Below are 20,018 nucleotides of genomic sequence, written 5' to 3'. Positions count from 1 at the left end.
CTACTGTGTCTTGCCATCTTGGCCTGGATGATGGCAAGGTTCTTGGCAGTCTGGTGAAATACACTTCCAAGCAAGGGTTTTGGGATGGAGATGCAATATGGCAGTCGTGACAACCTATCTCATTAGCCACTTGGTGGAGGAGACTTTGTGGATCTGAGGCTCTTTCCCCTGTTGCCTCCATCCTCCTCCAAATCCCACCAACATCAGCCGTCTCAGAACACAACTGGTCTTTGTTTGGGAACACACACCAAAGCATGCAACAGGCTGACTGATACAAGGGTTGAAAGGTTGGTTGCCATCCGGGTAAATGTGAGTCTTTTTGAGCCTGACAACAAGTCACCCTCAACAGGGTTGGAAAGTGACAGTGAAGATGAGGCCTCAGTCTGATGTTCAAGAGATTGGAGGTCCAGGGAGAAGACATGGAAGCCTGAGAGGAAGACAACCAACGTTTTCGTTTCTGGACTATCATGTTACAGTATTTTGAAAAGGTTTTTGGGAGATGCGATGGATGAGTGGGGATCATTCAATATTCCCTTTCTTTTGTTGTTCAGTGAAATCATCCCATGTGAAGAGTCAACTCATTTAATTAAAGTTATATTCGTAACTAAATCTTTTTTTTTTCTATTGGAAGGATTTAATCATTTTCAATTATGTCTACTTATGATAATGTAAAAGGTTTATGTTTCTGTCTCCATATGATATGGTAAATATATCCAGTGCAAAAAACATCTACATTTAAATGGTATTAATATTAATTTGCGTATATTCCCGTTAATTCCCATATATTCCCGTTAATTTCCACCTCTAAATATTCCCCAGAATGTGCAACCCCACTCTAGACTGACGTACTGCAGGCCCTAGGCCTGTTCCTTACTTACTATATAGGCTACAGTACCTACTCAAGTGTGTGGTTGAGTTTTATACATGTGAGATACTATAAGATGTTGTTTTCGGATTACAGTAATCACTATTATTATGATCTCCCTCCCTGTACTGGAATGCATCAGATGAGATGTATTTCATTATTTAATCTGAGGCACACTTCCATTCTACTGTTTGGTATGGCACTGCTTGGTGTGTTCTAGTGTGGGCCTTGCCCAATAAATACTTTATTATTCATTCTGGATTCACAATATTGTGTGTGTGTGTGTGTGTGTGTGTGTGTGTGTGTGTGTGTGTGTGTGTGTGTGTGTGTGTGTGTGTGTGTGTGTGTGTGTGTGTGTGTGTGTGTGTGTGTGTGTGTGTGTGTGTGTGTGTGCGTGCGCGCGCTCAGGAACTCGTACGTGAGGCTCAGACACCTATGCACCAACACATGGGTCCACAGCACCAACCACCCCATCGACAAGGAGGAGGAGAAACCTGTCATGCTACGCGTGAGTGACCGCTCAGCCAGCCATTAAGACTAGTCAGTTTGTGAGACCTTATCAATAGTCTGTCTATCCCAATCTTTAACTCCTGTACGTTATGATTGGTCTGTCCCAGATAATCAGTCCAACCCAGATAGACAATTTATCTGATGACCAGGTGCACTATTGAATACTATTCTATTTGTGAGTTTACTTATGAGAAATAATTAAATTTTACCATCCAAATTCACGCGTCACTGTTGTTATTTTAAGATTGGCACGTCTGCACTGAAAGAAGACAAAGAGGCTTTTGCCATCGTACCTGTTTCGCCCGCCGAAGTCAGAGACCTGGACTTTGCCAACGATGCCAGTAAAGTGTTGGCCTCCATCGCAGGCAAACTGGAGAAGGGCACCATCACTCAGAACGAGAGAAGGTACATAGCAGTAATTTTGGTGCTCTCTGCATTCTTTACCTCTTCAATGTTGGCACCAAACCCTTACCAGAATGTAATGTCCTTGGAACTCTTGGCATCAACATTAAGGTTTCTAAATCTCAAATAAAATTAGCTGTACTCTGGATATTTATGGTTGTGCCTCTTCCTGTGTATGACTTGCTGTTCCTGTGTGTCGTCCAGGGCGGTGACCAAGCTTCTGGAGGACCTGGTGTTCTTTGTGGTGGACATCCCCAACAATGGCCAGGATGTTCTGGAGATCATGGTCAACAAGCCCAACAGAGAGAGACAGAAACTCATGAGGGAACAGAACATCCTCAAACAGGTAGAGGACCATGTCATTCATAAGGGACAACCAGAACTTCCACAGACTGAAGGGGTGAATAAAGGCTCAGGACGGTTACTTGATTCCTTTTTAATGTGGATACATTTTGGAGCAAGCCCCTTTGTCTACTATTAACCTAGATAACGAACTTTGTCATCCTTCAACAAACATTTTTTCAACAAATACATTTTGTTAACCTGATGGAACATCATCCAACTGATGGAATTTTGTGTTCAGATCTTCAAGTTACTGCAGGCTCCATTCACAGACAGCGGGGATGGGCCCATGCTGCGATTGGAGGAGCTGGCTGACCAGCGCCACACACCCTTCAGACACATCTGTCGCCTGTGTTACCGCGTGTTACGCCACTCTCAACAGGACTACCGCAAGAACCAGGTATAGCAACGTGGTAACGGTCAAGGCCTACTGGTCTGATCCTTCCAAAGCCAGACAAGGCACATGACTGGTCTGGTCACAAATCAACCACTACCCCAACCTTATCCCTAGCCCCTTAACCAAACCCCAACCCTTTCAATGTTTGCTGATCTGAAGATACTAGATAAGGTTAAGGAATATGATTGAAGTTCCCCTTAGTTCATTGGAGGTCTAGGTGGAGTCATCACCATTTGGCTTCTATACACCTACAGTATCTGGTTCCTTTAGGCCTGCAGACCCTAACAGGCTCCAGTAAAGGAATGGAATAGGGGTTGTTTTCTCATGCTGTTCTGGACAGTGTACCAGCAGACCAAGTCTTAACCCATAGCCTATAGATCAAGTCACAGCACTTATGCAATTAGCCTAAATACTGTCTGATGGCACTTAAAGGAATACTTTGGGAGTTTGGCAAAAGAGTAAGATCAACTCATGGATAACAGTTTTATGTCTCTGCATCCAGTATGAAAGAAGTTAGAGGTAGTTTCATGAGCCGATGCAAACTAGCATTAGCACAATGACTGGAATTCTATGCTACACTACATTACCAAAAGTATGTGGACACCTCATTCCAACATCTCATTCCAAAATCATGGGAATTAATATGGAGGTGGTCCCCCTTTGCTGCTATAACAGCCTCCACTCTTCTGGTTAGGCTAGATGTTGAAACATTGCTGCGGGGACTTGCTTCCATTCAGCCACGAGCATTAGTGAGGTTGGGCACTGATGTTTGGCAATTAGGCCTGGCTTGCAGTCGGCGTTCCAATTCATCCCAAAGGTGTTCGATGGGGTTGATGTCAGGGCTCTCTGCAGGCCAGCCAAGTTCTTCCACACCAATCTCGACAAACCATTTCTGTATGGGCATTGTCATGCTTAAACAGGAAAGTGACGTCCCCCAAACTGTTGCCGCAAAGTTGGAAGCACAGAATGGACTACAATGTCACTGTACGCTGTAGCATTAAGATTTCCCTTCACTGGAACTAAGGGGCCTAGGCAAAATCATGAAAACAGCCCCAGACCATTATTCCTCCTCCACCAAACTTTTACAGTTGGCACTATGCATTGGGGAAGGTAGCGTTGTCCTCCCATTCGCCAAACTCAGATTCGTCCGTCGGACTGCCCAATGGTTAAGTGTGATTCATCAATCCAGAGAATGTGTTTCCACTGCTTCAGAGGCCAATGTTGGCAAGCTTTACACCATTCCAGACAATGCTTGGCATTGCACATGGTGATCTTAGGCTTGTGTGCGGTTTCACAATAGCAGCACTTACATTTGCCCGGGGCAGCTCTAGTAGGGCAGAAATTTGACAAACTGACTTGTTGGAATGGGGGCATCCTATGACAGGGCGACGTTGAAAGTCACTGAGCTCTTCAGTAAGACTAATCTACTGGCAATGTTTGTCTAAGGAGATTGCATGGCTGTGTACTCTATTTTATACACCTGTCAGCAACGGGTGTGGCTGAAATAGCCGAATCCACTCATTTGAAGGGGTGTCCTGCAAGCAGTCACCATAGACTTCCAGTCGATGTGCAAACCCTAGTTTTACAATTACACTAACACTAGTTAGCAACTTCCTTCAAACTGCACGCAGAGACATAAAGACTGTGTCCACAAGTTAATCGGACTCTGGGAAGTACAGTTGAAGTCGGAAGTTTACATACACCTTAGCCAAATACATTTAAACTCAGTTTTTCACAATTCCTGACATTTAATCCTAGTAACAATTCCGGGTCAAACGTTTCGGGTAAACTTCCACAAGCTTTTCACAATAAGTTGGGTGAATTTTGGCTCATTTCTTCTGACAGAGCTGGTGTAACTGAGTTATGTTTGTAGGCCTTTTTGCTCCCACACGCTTTATCAGTTATGCCCAAAAATGTTCTATTGGATTGAGGTCAGGGCTTTGTGATGGCTACTCCAATACCTTGACTTTGTTGTCCTTAAGCCATTTTGCCACAGCTTTTGAAGTATACTTTGGGTCATTGTCCATTTGGAAGACGCATTTGCGACCAAGCTTTAACTTCCTGACTGATGTCTTGAGATGTTGCTTCAATATATCCGCATTATTTTCCTACCTCATGATGCCATCTATTTTGTGAAGTGCACCAGTCCCTCCTGCAGCAAAGCACGCCCACAACATGATGCTGCCAACCCTGTGCTTTACAGTTGGGATGGTGTTCTTTGGCTTGCAAGCCTTTTTCCTCCTAACATAACTATGGTCATTATGGCCAAACAGTTATATTTTTGTTTCATCAGACCAGAGGACATTTCTCCAAAAAGTACAATATTTGTCCACATGTGCAGTTGCAAAGCATAGTCTGGCTTTTTTTATGGTGGTTTTGGAGCAGTGGCTTATTCCTTGCTGAGCGGCCGTTCAGGTTATATCGATACAGGACTCGTTTTACTGTGGATATAGATAATTTTGTACCTGTTTCCTCCAGCATCTTCACAAGGTCCTTTGCTGTTGTTCTGGGATTGATTGACTTTTCGCACCAAAGTATGTTAATCTCTAGGAGACAGAACGCGTCTCCTTCCTGAGCGGTATGATGGCTGCGTGGTCCCATGGTGTTTATACTTGTGTACTATTGTTTGTACAGATGAACGTGGTACCTTCAGGCGTTTGGAAATTGATCCCAAAGATGAACCAGACTTGTGTAGATCTACCATTTTTTTCCTGAGGTCTTGGCTGATTTCTTTTGATTTTCCCATGATGTCAAGCAAAGAGGCACTGAGTTTAAAGGTAGGCCTTGAAATACATCCACGGGTACACCTCCAATTGACTCAACTGATGTCAATTAGCCTATCAGAAGCTTCTAAAGTCATGACATTATTTTCTGGAATTTTCCAAGCTGTTTAAAGGCACAGTCAACTTAGTGTATGTACAGTGGGGCAAAAAGGTATTTAGTCAGCCACCAATTGTGCAAGTTCTCCCACTTAAAAAGATGAGAGGCCTGTAATTTTCATCATAGGTACACTTCAACTATGACAGACAAAATGAGGGAAAAAAATCCAGAAAATCACATTGTAGGATTTTTTATGAATTTATTTGCAAATTATGGTGGAAAATAAGTATTTGGTCACCTACAAACAAGCAAGATTTCTGGCTCTCACAGACCTGTAACTTCTTTTTTAAGAGGCTCCTCTGTCCTCCACTCGTTACCTGTATTAATGGCACCTCTTTGAACTTGTTATCAGTATAAAAGACACCTGTCCACAACCTCAAACAGTCACACCTCAAACTCCACTATGGCCAAGACCAAAGAGCTGTCAAAGGACACCAGAAACAAAATTGTAGACCTGTACCAGGCTGGGAAGACTGAATCTGCAATAGGTAAGCAGCTTGGTTTGAAGAAATCAACTGTGGGAGCAATTATTAGGAAATGGAAGACATACAAGACCACTGATAATCTCCCTCGATCTGGGGCTCCACGTGGGGTCAAAATGATCACAAGAACGGTGAGCAAAAATCCCAGAACCCCACGGGGGGACCTAGTGAATGACCTGCAGAGAGCTGGGAGAAGTTACAAAGCCTATCATCAGTAACACACTATGCCGCCAGGGACTCAAATCCTGCAGTGCCAGACGTGTCCCCCTGCTTAAGCCAGTACATGTCCAGGCCCGTCTGAAGTTTGCTAGAGAGCATTTGGATGATCCAGAAGAAGATTGGGAGAATGTCATATGGTCAGATGAAACCAAAATATAACTTTTTGGTAAAAAGTCAACTCGTTGTGTTTGGAGGACAAAGAATGCTGAGTTGCATCCAAAGAACACCATACCTACTGTGAAGCATGGGGGTGGAAACATCATGCTTTGGGGCTGTTTTTCTGCAAAGGGACCAGGACGACTGATCCGTGTAAAGGGAAGAATGAATGGGGCCATGTATCGTGAGATTTTGAGTGAAAACCTCCTTCCATCAGCAAGGGCATTGAAGATGAAACATGGCTGGGACTTTCAGTATGACAATGATCCCAAACACAACGAAGGAGTGGCTTCGTAAGAAGCATTTCAAGGTCCTGGAGTGGCCTAGCCAATCTCCAAATCTCAACCCCATAGAAAATCTTTGGAGGGAGTTGAAAGTCCGTGTTGCCCAGCAAAAGCCCCAAAACATCACTGCTCTAGAGGAGATCTGCATGGAGCAACAGTGTGTGAAAACCTTGTGAAGACTTACAGAAAACGTTTGACCTCTGTCATTGCCAACAAAGGGTATATAACAAAGTATTGAGATAGACTTTTGTTATTGACCAAATACTCATTTTCCACCATAATTTGCAAATAAATTCATTAAAAATCCTACAATGTGATTTTCTGGAATTGTTTTCCTCATTTTGTCTGTCATAGTTGAAGTGTACCTATGATGAAAATTACCGGCCTCTCATCTTTTTAAGTGGGAGAACTTGCACAATTGGTGGCTGACTAAATACTTTTTTGCCCAAATGTATACTTCTGAACCACTGGAATTGTGATATAGTGAATTATAAGTGAAATAATCTGTCTGCAAACAATTGTTGGAAAAATGATTTGTTTCATGCACAAAGTCGATGTCCTAACCGACTTGCCAAAACTATAGAATTGTTAACAAGAAATTTGTGGAGTGGTTGAAAAACGAGTTGTAATGACTCCCAACCTAAGTGTATGTAAACTTCTGACTTCAACTCTCCCTTTAATGTAAAGACCATGCCATTCAAAGAGAGCTGTAATTGAATGTGGTGTTCAGTCAGTGTGTCAACTATACTCACATTCTGCCTTCATCAAACTTTCAACTACCCCAGCCCTCCCTCCCAGGGTGCAAGACACACACCCCCGCTCTCAGACACACACACACGATCACACTCCTAGAGAAATAACTGTCCATATACACTCAGACAGACACAGAAGGATGTCTCGCTGCTCCCACTTTCACATACTGTGTAATTTTTTGGAATGGTGGCTGAATTCAGCTGGAGGAAGGCTGCCTGATGTATGTGGAAAGGCTCTGTTCTCTGTCTCAGATGAATGCTGGAGGCCTTTGATACTGCCGCACTCATACTGTCTCCATTAGCAGGGACCGTCATTCTCTCTGTAGTCTAATGACGTTACACTGGTCAGTCCAGTTGAACAATTCCAGGAAAATTGGGAAATTACCCATGGGAGAATTGTAAGGTAATCTGTGGAATTTACGTGGGGATTCTTAGATTTGATCTTACAATGAATACTAAGAAATGACTTTTCTTTCTACATTAAATTAATTGTTGAAGTAATGAGTGGGAAAGTTAGGTCAGGAATACTGAGACAACAATGTGAAAAGGGGATATCGTGTCAGTTGTACAACTGAATGCATTCAACTGACATGTGTCTTCCACATTTAACCCAACCCCTCATTTAACCCAACCCCTCTGAATCAACATCCACGTCTTCGGCACCCGGGGAACAGTGCCTTGCTCAGGGGAAGAACGACAGATTTTTACCTTGTCAGCTCGGGGATCCGATCCTGGCCCAACGCTCTAATCACTAGGCTACCTGCCGCATAGTCGTAGTGAACTAGTAGCAAGCTGGATCACACTATGAACACATTGTCATTAAAACTATAAATCAAAGTGGCTAACCATTCAACAGAGTTTACATTATTTGATTGACCTGATTCACAATTTTTTATCTGACCTCATTCAATAGCATGGCATCAATGTAACATTTGCTATTTAGTAGACACTTTTATCCAATGAGTGCATAGATTTTCGTATGTTTGGACCCAGCAGAAATCTGACCCTCAACCCCTAGCGGTGCTTGTGCCATGCGCTTACTAACTGAACCACACAGGACCACAATCCCAATGTTGGGATAATGTTTTACTAAGATCAGGGGCTGTGTTTGTCCAATAGGAGTACATAGCCAAGCAGTTTCGCTTCATGCAGAAGCAGATCGGTTATGATGTTCTAGCTGAAGACACTATCACAGCCCTGCTCCACAACAACCGCAAGCTGCTGGAGAAGCACATCACTGCTGCAGAGATAGACACCTTCGTCAGCCTCGTCAGGAAGAACCGGGAGCCCAGGTGTGTGTGTGTGTGTATGTGTATGTATGTACAGTACCGGTCAATAGTTTGGACACACCTATTCATTCAAGGGTTTTTCTTTATTTTTACTATTTTCTACATTGTAGAATAATAGTGAAGACATGAAGACAACACTATGAAATAACACATATGGAATCATGTAGTAAACAACACAAGCATTCTCTCAACCAGCTTCATGAGGTAGTCACCTGGAATGCATTCAATTAACAGGTGTGCCTTGTTAAAAGTTATTTTGTGGAATTTATTTATTTCTTATTGCATTTGAGCCAATCAGTTGTGTTGTGACAAGGTAGTGGTAGTCTACAGAAGATAGCCGTATTTGGTAAAATACCAAGACCCATATCAAAGCAAGAACAGCTCAAATAAGCAAAGAGAAACGGCAGTTCATCATTACTTTAAGACATGAAGGTCAGTCAATGAGGAAAGTTTCAAGAACTTTGAAAGTTTCTTCAAGTGCAGTCACAAAAACCATCAAGTGCTTTAGTGTGATGAGACCAAATTTGAGATTCTTGGTTCCAATCGCCGTGTCTTTGTGAATTCAAGGCACACTTAAGCAACATGGCTACCACAGCATTCTGCAGCGTAACACCATCACATCTGGTTTGCCCATAGTGGGACTATCGTTCGTTTTTCAACAGGAAAATGACCTAACACACCTCCAGGCTGTGTAAGGGCTAACATCCGGCGCCGACAGAGATGGCCACCTCGCTTCGCGTTCCTAGGAAACTATGCAGTATTTTTTTACATTATTTCTTACATTGGTACCACAGGAAATCTTAGGTTTTATTACATACAGTCGGGAGGAACTATTGGATATAAGAGCAACATCAACTCACCAACATTACAACCAGGAATACGACTTTCCCGAAGCGGATCCTCTGTTTGGCCCACCACACAGGACAATGGATCGGATCCCAGCCGCCGACCCAAAACAACGGTGCCATAGACGGAGCGGTCTTCTGGTCAGGCTCTGTAGATGGGCACATCGCGCACCGCTCCCGAGTATACTACTCGCCAATGTCCAGTCTCTTGACAACAAGGTACAGTAGATGAAATCCGAGCAAGGGTTGCCTTCCAGAGAGACGTCAGAGACTGTAACATTCTCTGTTTCACGGAAACATGGCTCACTCAAGACACGCTATCAGAGTCGGTACAGCCAGCTGGTTTCTTCACGCATCACGCCGACAGAAACAACCATCTCTCTGGTAAGAAGAAGGGCGGGGGTGTATGCCTTATGATTAACGAGACGTGGTGTGATCATAGCAACATACAGGAACTCAAGTCCTTTTGTTCACCTTAGAATTCCTCACAATCAAATTCCGACTGTTTTATCTACCAAGAGAATTCTCTTCGATCATAATCACAGTCGTGTACATCCCCCCCAAGCAGACACATGGACGGCCCTGAACGAACTATGGGATATGTTCCTCATAGCGTCGAACAACAACAACAATGATGAATACGCTGATTCGGTGAGCGAGTTATTAGCAAGTGCATCGGTGATGTTGTACCCACAGCGTCTTTTAAAATATTCCCCAACCAGCAACCGTGGATTGATGGCAGCATTCGCGCAAAACTGAAAGCGTGAACCACTGCTTTTAATCAGGGCAAGGTGACCGGAAGCATGACCGAATACAAACAGTGTAGCTATTCCCTCCGCAAGGCAATCAAACAAGCTAAGCGTCAGTATAGAGACAAAGTGGAGTCGCAATTCAATGGCTCAGACACGTGAGATGTGGCAGGGTCTACAGTCAATCACGGACTACAAAAGAAAAACCAGCCTCGTCGCGGACCACGATGTCTTGCTCCCAGACAAACTAAACAACTTCTTTGCTCTCTTTGAAGACAATACAGTGCCACTGACACGGCCCGCTACCAAAACCTGCGGTCTCTCCTTCACTGCAGCCAACGTGAGTAAAACATTGAAACATGTTAACCCTCGCAAGGCTGCAGGACCAGACGGCATCCCCAGCCGCATCCTCAGAGCATGCGCAGACCAGCTGGCTGGTGTGTTTACGGACATATTCAATCAATCCTTATCCCTGTCTGCTGTTCCCACATGCTTCAAGAGGGCCACCATTGTTCCTGTTCCCAAGAAAGCTAAGGTAACTGAGCTAAATGACTCACTTCCGTCATCATGAAGTGCTTTGAGAGACTAGTCAAGGACCATATCACCTCCACCCTACCTGACACCCTAGACCCACTCCAATTTGCTTACCGCCCCAATAGGTCCACAGACGACGCAATCGTCATCACACTGCACACTGCCTTAACCCATCTGGACAAGAGGAATACCTATGTGAGAATGCTGTTCATCGACTACAGCTCAGCATTTACCACCATAGTACCCTCAACTCGTCATTAAGCTCTGGACCCTGGGACACGACCCCGCCCTGTGCAACTGGGTCCTGGACTTCCTGACGGGCAGCCCCCAGGTGGTGAGGGTAGGTAACAACATCTCTACTCCGCTGATCCTCAACGCTGGGGCCCCACAATGGTGCGTTCTCAGCCCTCTCCTGTACTCCCTGTTCACCAATGACTGCGTGGCCATGCACGTCTCCAACTCAATCATCAAGTTTGCAGACGACACTACAGTTGTAGGAAGGCTTGATTACCAACAACAATGAGACGGCCTACATGGAGGAGGTGAGGGCCCTCGGAGTGTGGTGTCAGGAAAATAACCTCACACTCAATGTCGGCTTGTCATCAAAATCACTCACAAACTTTTACAGATGCACAATCGAGAGCATCCTGTCTGGCTGTATCACCGCCTGGTACGGCAACTGCTCCGCCCACAACCGTAAGGCTCTCTAGAGGGTAGTGAGGTCTGCACACCGCATCACCGGGTGCAAACTACCTGCCCTCCAGGACACCTACACCAACCGATGTCACAGGAAGGCCAAAAAGATCATCAAGGACAACAACCACCCAAGCCACTGCCTGTTCATTACACTATCATCCAGAAGGCAAGTTCAGTACAGGTGCATCAAAGCTGGGACAAAAGCTGTTTTTCAGTCTCTATCTCAATGCCATCAGACTGTTGAACAGCCATCACTAATATTGAGTGGCTGCTGCCAACATACTGACTCAACTCTAGCCATTTTCATAATGGAAAAATGTATGTAATAAATGTATCACTAGCCACTTTAAACAAAGCCACTTTATGTAATGTTTACATACCCTACATTTCTCGTCTCATATGTATATACTGTACTCTATACAATCTACTATATCTTGCCATCTTGATGTAATAAATGTATCACTAGCCACTTTAAACAATGCCACTTTATATAATGTTTACATACCGTACATTACTCATCTCATATGTGTATATACTGTACTCTATACCATCTACTGCATCTTGCCTATGCCGTTCAGCCATCACTCATTCATATATTTTTATGTACATATTATTGTTCATTCCTTTACACTTGTGTGTGTATAAGGTAGTTGTGAAATTGTTAGGTTAGATTACTTGTTAGATATTACTGCATGGTCGGAACTACAAGCATTTCGCTACACTCGCATTAACATCTGCTAACCATGTGTATGTGACAAATAAAATTTGATTTGAAGGAGAGTGTTACATCAGATGACCTGGCCTTCACAATCACCCGACCTCAACCCAATTGTGGTGGTTTGGGATGAGTTGGACTCTTGCAGAGTGAATGAAAAGCAGCCAACAAGTGCTCAGCATATGTGGGAACTCCTTCAAGACTGTCAGAAAAACATTACAGGTGAAGCTGGTTGAAAGAATGCCAAGAGTGTCCTAAGCTGTCATCAAGGCAGAATCTCAAATATCAAATATTTACCTCTTATTTTTTTGCTTACTACATGATTCCATATGTGTTATTTCATAGTTTTGATGTCTTCACTGTTATTCTACAATGTAGAAATAAAGAAACCCATTTGACCGGTATTATATGTGATCACTGTGCATGCTCACATGTTTGTGTGTGCAGTACATGTTTTTGGTACAGATTTTAAGGTGTTAATTTGCATGTCTTGATATCGGTCTGTATGCTCTTTATAGCCAGATATATTCATGTGTTCTATGTAATTGAATCGAAGACATCAAGGTAGTAAAACACTGGAGTGTATTTTAAGCTGCTTAAGGTCAGATGGTATGTTTTCCTGTGTCATCTAATTGTGGTCAAGTTAAGCTTTTGAGGAATTTTTTATTTGAGACTAATCATAGGTCTATAGAAACGTGTTTTTGTGTACATGTGACTGTCTTTGTCCATTGAATGATCTGTGTGTGTCTTCCAGGTTCCTGGACTACCTGTCTGACTTGTGTGTGTCTATGAACAAGTCTATCCCTGTAACCCAGGAGCTCATCTGTAACGCAGTCCTGGACCCCACCAACGGAGACATCCTCATAGAGACTAAGTACGCCTCCTCGCCTCTCCATTCCTCTCCTCTTTTCCTTTGAGGAATCAATCAATACCTTATAGAAACATATTTTCTAAACATTTAACAATATCCAGTGGTTGTTGTTCTCTAGTCAATCACAGGTTGTTCTAGTATGGCAGATAAAGAGCTCGACATTCAGTGTAGTACTACTCTCTTTAGTGAAGTGTGTTCAGTTGGATCTCTTTCAGTTGTACAGATCAAGTTGCTCAACGTGACAATATGATGGAGTGTTTGCTCCTGGAGCACCCACACGGTGACCTTGAGCTCTACAGAACAATGAGTCCTCATGGTTGTCCTAATGGACCTGCCTAACTACAGTGCCTTCAGAAAGTATTCACACCCCTTGACTTTTTCCACATTACCATGACACATGCAGCACAGGGTGGTCCAGCCTGCACACACAACCAGGTTTATGGTTAATAATATATGGTATGGTCATTTAGCAATATACAGTGCCTTCAGAAAAGGCACATTTTGATGTGTTACGGCCTGAATTTAAAATGAATTAAATTTAGATTTTTTTTTGTCGCTGGCCTACACACAATACCCCATAATGTCAAAGTGGAATGTTTTTCAAAATGTTTACAAATTCATTAAAACAGCTGAAATGTCTTGAGTCAATAAGTATTCAACCCCTTTGTTATGGCAAGCCTAAATAAGTTCAAGAGTAAAAATATGCTTAACAAGTCACATAACAAATTAAATTGACTCACATGATTTTTGAATGACTACCTCAGCTCTGTATCCCACACACAATTATCTGTAATATCCCACACACAATTATCTGTAATGTCCCTCAGTCGAGCAGTGAAATTCAACCACAAAGACCAGGGAGGGTTTCCAATGCCTAACAAAGAAGGTCACCTATTGGTAGATGGGTAAAAATAAAAAAGCAGACATTGAATATCCCTTTGAGCATGGTGAAGTTATTAAATACACCTTGGATTGTTTATCAATAGACCCAGTCACTACAAAGATCAATACACCCAGTCCTTCCTAACTCAGTTGCCGGAGAGGAAGGAAACAACTCAGGGATTTCACCATGAGGCCAGTGGTGACTTTAAAATAATTATAGAGTTTATTGGCTGTGATAGGAGAAAAGTGAGGATGGATCAACGTTATAGTTACTCCACATTACTATCCTAATTGACAGAGTGAAAATAAGGAAGCCTGTATAGAATAAAACATATTCTAAAACATGATTCCTGTTTACAACAAGGCACTAAGGTAATATTGCAAAAAAAATTGGTAAAAATTGGTAAAGCAATCTCCTGAATACAAAGTGTTATGTTTGGGGCAAATCATATACAGCACATTACTGAGTACCACTCCATATTTTCAGTCATAGTGGTGGCTACATCATCCTGTGGGTATGCTTGTAATAGTTAAGGACTGTGGAGATTTTCAGGATAAAAAATGAACAGAATGGAGCTAAGCACAGACAAAATCCTAGAGGAAAACCTGTATCAGTCTGCTTTACACCAGACGCTGTGAGAGGAATTCACCTTTCAGCGGGACAATAACCTACAACACAAGGCCAAATCTACACGGGAGTTGCTTACCAAGAAGACGGTGAATGTTCCTGACTGGCAGAGTTAAAGTTTTGACTTAAATCTGCTTGAAAATCTATGTCAAGTCCTGAAAATGGTTGTCTAGCAATGATCAACAACCAATTTGATAGAGCTTGAAGAATTTTGAGAAGAATAATGGGAAACTGTTGCACAATCCAGGTATGGAAAGTTTTTAGACTTGCTCAGAAAGATGCCAAATGTGGCTCTACGAAGTATTGACTCAGGTGTGTGAACTTTTATTAATTAGATATCTCTATTTCATTTTCAATAGATTTTCAATCATTTCTAAAATCATGTTTTCACTGTGTCATTATAGGGTATTGTGTGTAGATACTTTGAATTTGAGCTGTAACTCAACACAATGTGGAATAAGTCAAGGGGCATGAATACTTTCTGAAGGCACTGTAGTAGAGAACAACATGTAACCATTCAGTAAACGTCTGTTCTTTCAGACAAAATGCTTGACGATTGCAAAGCACTTAATATCTCCATGTGTGCCATGGCTGCATTCATTTGTACCTATGTGTTCTGTTCTCAGTGCTACACAAATGAAGAGGCAGGTTTACCCCTCTCAGAACTCCATGTGAAGCTTTTTGGTTCAACCAAAGTGTATTCCTGAGCTATAAGAGGCCGATGACGGGGATTAAGGCAGCCCCCCGCACCTCTCTGATTCAGAGTGGTTGAGTTGAATGAGGAAGACACATTTCAATTGAATGTATTCAGTTGTGCAACTGACTAGCTAGGTGTCCCCCCTTTCCCCTAAATGTGTTAGTAGTGTGTATCGTCACGCCAGCATGTTTGTATGTACCTCAAGGATGGTCAACTGGCTGTGTGTGCAGGCTTTTGTTCTAGCCCAGCTCCAACACACCTGATTCAGCTAATCCGCGTTTGGTCTTCAATTTAGACCACATTTACTTTACCAGTGTTTCTGAGCAGGGCTGGTACAAGACTGGTGCTGTCCAGGTTTGAGATCAAATACTGTTTCCACTCCCTGAATAGTCATGGTTGTGATTGGTGATTGGGTAATCTGAACCTAGATCTGTGGCTAGACGGCTTAGCACTATTCCTCTCCTGGTGCTGTCTAAGTTTTGAAATCAGGGCTGCGATTCAAACTCATAAAAGACCCCCTCGCCTTACGCCTTTGGGGGAATCCCCGTCACCATCTTTGAGGGTGGTCCAAATGATTAGCCAAGCAAGGGAAGTTTGTAACGTAAGCCCCTCAGTCCTCGTTTTTAGTTGAGTTTGCGAGTGTACAATTATGTTCACTCCGGGGCCTGAAACTCCCCATAATTCAATTCGCGACGATTGTACATCCGCTAAGAAAAGTCTGCCAAACTTAAAAACAACATCAATGGAGTCAAGTCAACATACAAGTGTAAGTAAAAAGGTTAGAAATTGTGCTACTAATGCACACAATGGCACAAACACGTATCGTTAAAGTAATTATGTTTTTGTTTGGTTAGCTTTTGGAAATTGTAGAAATAAAAAAATGTCCTTCTTCAGAAGTTCCAGCTAGGCAGGCTAATGCTAGTTAGCTAATTCATTTGCTAGCTATCATACAGTAGGCATATATTAATAATTATATAGTTAATATAAGTGGACATGCAATCATAATTGACTGTAGCGCATATAAAGCACCCACAAGCTACCTGTGGCTGAAAACGCAATCACCGTGGGATGAACGAGTGCCGAATTTCCGGGTAAGGGTGGTCCATTTAAAAATCATTCCTTCCTCCCTCGCCCCTTGCCCTGCAAGTGTATACTCGCCACACTTCATGATACGTCATCAGAAGTGTCCACTTAATTTTAGGGCTGAGGGGATAGGGTGCGTCTTTTAAGTGTTTGGACTGCTGGCCAAATGTTGTTTCCCCCCTGATAATTATTGCTGATATGGTAATCTGATCCTAGATCTGTTCTTATAGGGATTACTTCTTCTCCCCTCCCCAGATTGGTGCTGTCAAGGTTTGAGATTGAGGAAGCGTCCATCGGAGAGAACTCAGTGGAGTCTGAGGAGGACGAGGAGGAGGTGTGGCTATTCTGGAAGGACAGCAGTAAGGAGATCAGAAGTAAGAGCATCAGAGAACTTGCCCAGGATGCCAAGGAGGGCGCCAAGGAGGACCAAGAGGTGGTCAGCTACTACAGGTTAGAAACAACACCGGGCCTTTTCTCCTCTTTACTGTCTGTGACTGTAGACGATGAATAACTTCTGTGTTGGTCGAGATGCTAGTATGTGTGTATATGTGGGTTTCATCCTTGCTTTTGTAAATGGGGTCCTGTACATTGGGAGTGGATGAGGTAAGTACCCACCCCCTCAAGTTCCTATGAGTACTTGGAAAAGGTCCAATATAAATGAAATCATTCATAATCCACTTTTATTCTGAAACTAATGACATTAATTGATTATTAAAGTACCAGGAAGTAGAGAACCAGCATGCACCATTAACCTTTCTGTTTGTTGTCTCCCTCCTTGCCTCTGTGTCTCTAAATGTCTAAGCAGTGATGCCCCTGTCCCTACTCCTCTTTCTCCCAGGTACCAGCTGAACCTGTTTGCGCGGATGTGTCTGGATCGTCAGTATTTGGCCATCAATAAGATCTCTGGCCAGCTGGACGTGGACTTGATCCTGCGCTGCATGTCTGATGAGGACCTGCCTTACGACCTGCGCGCTTCCTTCTGCCGAATGATGCTGCACATGCATGTGGACCGCGACCCCCAGGAACAGGTCACGCCTGTAAAGTATGCCCGCCTCTGGTCTGAGATCCCCTCTGAAATCGCCATTGACGAGTGAGTGGCAGGGCCGACAGCCTATCAGGGTTGGGGAAAGGATTTAGTAGCTGGGACAATGGCCTATCAGGGTTGAGGAAAGGAATGACTAGCATGTCCATTGGCCATCAGGAATGGAGTAAGTGGAGTGAAGGAGTGAATACAATGTCATAGTCTTATCAGTCTTGTGTAGTGTGAGAGTAGCATTAACATTGTAAGAGTTACAGAGTCATAAGTTGTCACCTGTCCCCTACCTGTATCCCTTGGTCCCAGCTATGACAACGACGGTACATCCAAGGATGAGATCAAGGAGCGTTTTGCCCTGACCATGGAGTTTGTCGAGAACTACCTAAGAGACGTGGTGTGTCAGAGCTTCCCATTCTCCGACAAGGAGAAGAACAAACTCACCTTCGAGGTAATTGGTCATAGCAGAATGAGTCTCAGTAGGACATGGATTTGCACTAGCTTTGTTCTCGCTTCCCATCTCTTTTGGTCTGTTCCCAGGTAGTGAATCTATCCAGGAACCTCATCTACTTTGGCTTCTACAACTTCAGTGACCTGCTGAGGCTAACCAAGATCCTACTGGCCATCCTGGACTGTGTCCACGTCAGCACCATCTTCCCCATCAACAAGCTGGAGAAGGGAGACGAGACTAAAGGTAGGACACAGTAACACACTGCCCCCTAGAGGGGTGAAATATCAAACATCAGTGGGGCTTGAATAGATTTGCAAATTTCCAGAAACATTCCTAAAGTTCCCAGGTTTTTCTCAGAGATTCTGGGATTTTGCTACCCTGCGCTTGAGCATTATTCACCCCATGGCCAACAAAGGACCGAACAATTGTGCTCTCTAATGGAAAGACTACTGTATTTATTGATTTATTTTATTTTACTAAGAAAAGGCTGTATGCTTTTTTTATTTAAGTAGTATGTGTTCAGGAAGTGGAAATGTGTCTAATAAGCTATAAGACGTTTGTTAATGAATATTTATATTTTGTGTTTTAAGTTATCATTTCAGTTTTACTTGGTGTTATCACTGTTACACACAATGGTTGGCCCAATCATGTGTGCCTGCGTGCATTTCCAGGCAGTAACGTGATGCGCTCCATCCATGGAGTGGGGGAGCTGATGACCCAGGTGGTCCTGAGAGGAGGGGGTTTCCTGCCCACCAACCCCATCAACCCCCCCAACGGGGACCAGGTCAAGACACAAACAGAGCCGGAGAAACAGGACATCCTTGTCATGGACACCAAGCTCAAGATCATAGAGATACTACAGGTAGAAAGGCACACACACACTATCACTATCACTATCGATGCATACATGCAGTGGACATACTGTATACACTCCTTTGCAAATGTCCCTCCCCCAAACTTGGTTCCCCTCCTTAACCCCAACCACTCATTCATAACCCCCATTGCTTATCCTAATATAATCCCTCTACTATACAATAGTCTTACTAATTTAGTATGTGTCATGTTCCTCCCGTCTCAATGCAGTTCATTCTGAATGTGCGACTGGACTACCGGATCTCCTGTCTGCTGTGTATCTTTAAGAGGGAGTTTGATGAGAGCAACTCCCAATCTGATCTGTCTATAGCAGGAACCCACGAGGGACCAAACAACATGCCAGGTGGGAGAAGAAATCATCTTATGGCAGCCATCACTTGGCGTGACACCTCTTTGTGTGTTACTAAGGTCACTGAATTGTTTTCTCAGGAGCTCTGGACTTTGAGAACATAGAGGAGCAGGCAGAGGGGATATTTGGTGGAAGGTAACTGTTGTGATACGCTAAACCTGCAACAATTAGTCTGGCTCATTTCAGTTAATTTTTCATACTTGGCATGGCCAATTCAGTTTGTCGTTTGTGAATGTGTTCAAATATGTGTGCTTGTGTGCCCACACCCAGTGAGGAGAACACCCCGTTGGACCTAGATGACGATGGTGGTAGGACCTTCCTGAGGGTCCTGCTCCACCTGACCATGCATGACTACCCTCCCCTGGTGTCTCGAGCCCTCCACCTGCTCTTTAGACACTTCAGCCAGAGACAGGAGGTTCTACAGGCCTTCAAACAGGTACTATACTGCTATCCACCCACCATACAACTAGTATACTGTATATACTAATGATGCATGGGCCAGGGATCTTTTGGATACGCATCTGACCTGCAGTAAAAAAAATTACTGACCTTCAGCCGCCTAATGCAATATAATAGAAACGATGACCCACATCCCATTTAAAGTAGCCAATTCTAAATGCATGAGTAGATTGTATAAACAGAAAGACCAGGGTTTTGAGCTGATTCATGAATCACAAAAGCATACCCATTAGCTATACTAATTTGCAGAGGTGGGACACAGTCATTGTTTTACAAGTCATAAGTAAGTCACAAGTAAGTCTCAAGTCTTAGCACTCAAGTCTCAAGTCAAGACCGACAAGCGGTCCTAAACAAGTCATAATGTGCTCTTCACCAAATGTAATACCATTTCATAAGAGTAATAGTTTGTATAATAAATGTACGCAAATCATGAATGCTTTTAAAAATGTATATATTTATTACTTTCCAAATAAACTTTATATTTCCATGGAAATACATGGGTAGCCATGAGAAAGACCCGCGACAACCGAGGATCGGGGCGCAATCGGGGGCACAATCGTGCAATGTAGGCTTGT

General features: G+C 43.4%; 1 protein-coding gene across 9 annotated transcripts in view; it reads left to right on the top strand.

The window, feature by feature from the left end:
• The window catches only part of LOC110528182 (inositol 1,4,5-trisphosphate receptor type 1), a 175,444-nt gene that overhangs the window by 48,186 nt on the left and 107,240 nt on the right, over positions 1-20,018 (top strand). For all 9 annotated transcript variants that reach the window (XM_021610038.2, XM_036983724.1, XM_021610040.2 and 6 more), the window contains exons 13-26: positions 1,274-1,373; positions 1,620-1,780; positions 1,982-2,123; positions 2,361-2,519; positions 8,409-8,581; positions 12,872-12,991; positions 16,534-16,728; positions 17,117-17,368; positions 17,621-17,762; positions 17,852-18,005; positions 18,434-18,624; positions 18,846-18,978; positions 19,065-19,119; positions 19,255-19,420. In XM_021610038.2, coding sequence (XP_021465713.2) covers positions 1,274-1,373; positions 1,620-1,780; positions 1,982-2,123; positions 2,361-2,519; positions 8,409-8,581; positions 12,872-12,991; positions 16,534-16,728; positions 17,117-17,368; positions 17,621-17,762; positions 17,852-18,005; positions 18,434-18,624; positions 18,846-18,978; positions 19,065-19,119; positions 19,255-19,420 — 2,143 coding nt within the window. The remainder of the gene's footprint in view (positions 1-1,273; positions 1,374-1,619; positions 1,781-1,981; positions 2,124-2,360; positions 2,520-8,408; positions 8,582-12,871; positions 12,992-16,533; positions 16,729-17,116; positions 17,369-17,620; positions 17,763-17,851; positions 18,006-18,433; positions 18,625-18,845; positions 18,979-19,064; positions 19,120-19,254; positions 19,421-20,018) is intronic.

This window comes from Oncorhynchus mykiss, chromosome 7, assembly GCF_013265735.2.
Source record: "Oncorhynchus mykiss isolate Arlee chromosome 7, USDA_OmykA_1.1, whole genome shotgun sequence".
Classification (NCBI taxonomy): Eukaryota; Metazoa; Chordata; class Actinopteri; order Salmoniformes; family Salmonidae; genus Oncorhynchus; species Oncorhynchus mykiss.
This window is presented reverse-complemented; position numbering and strand designations above follow the sequence as displayed.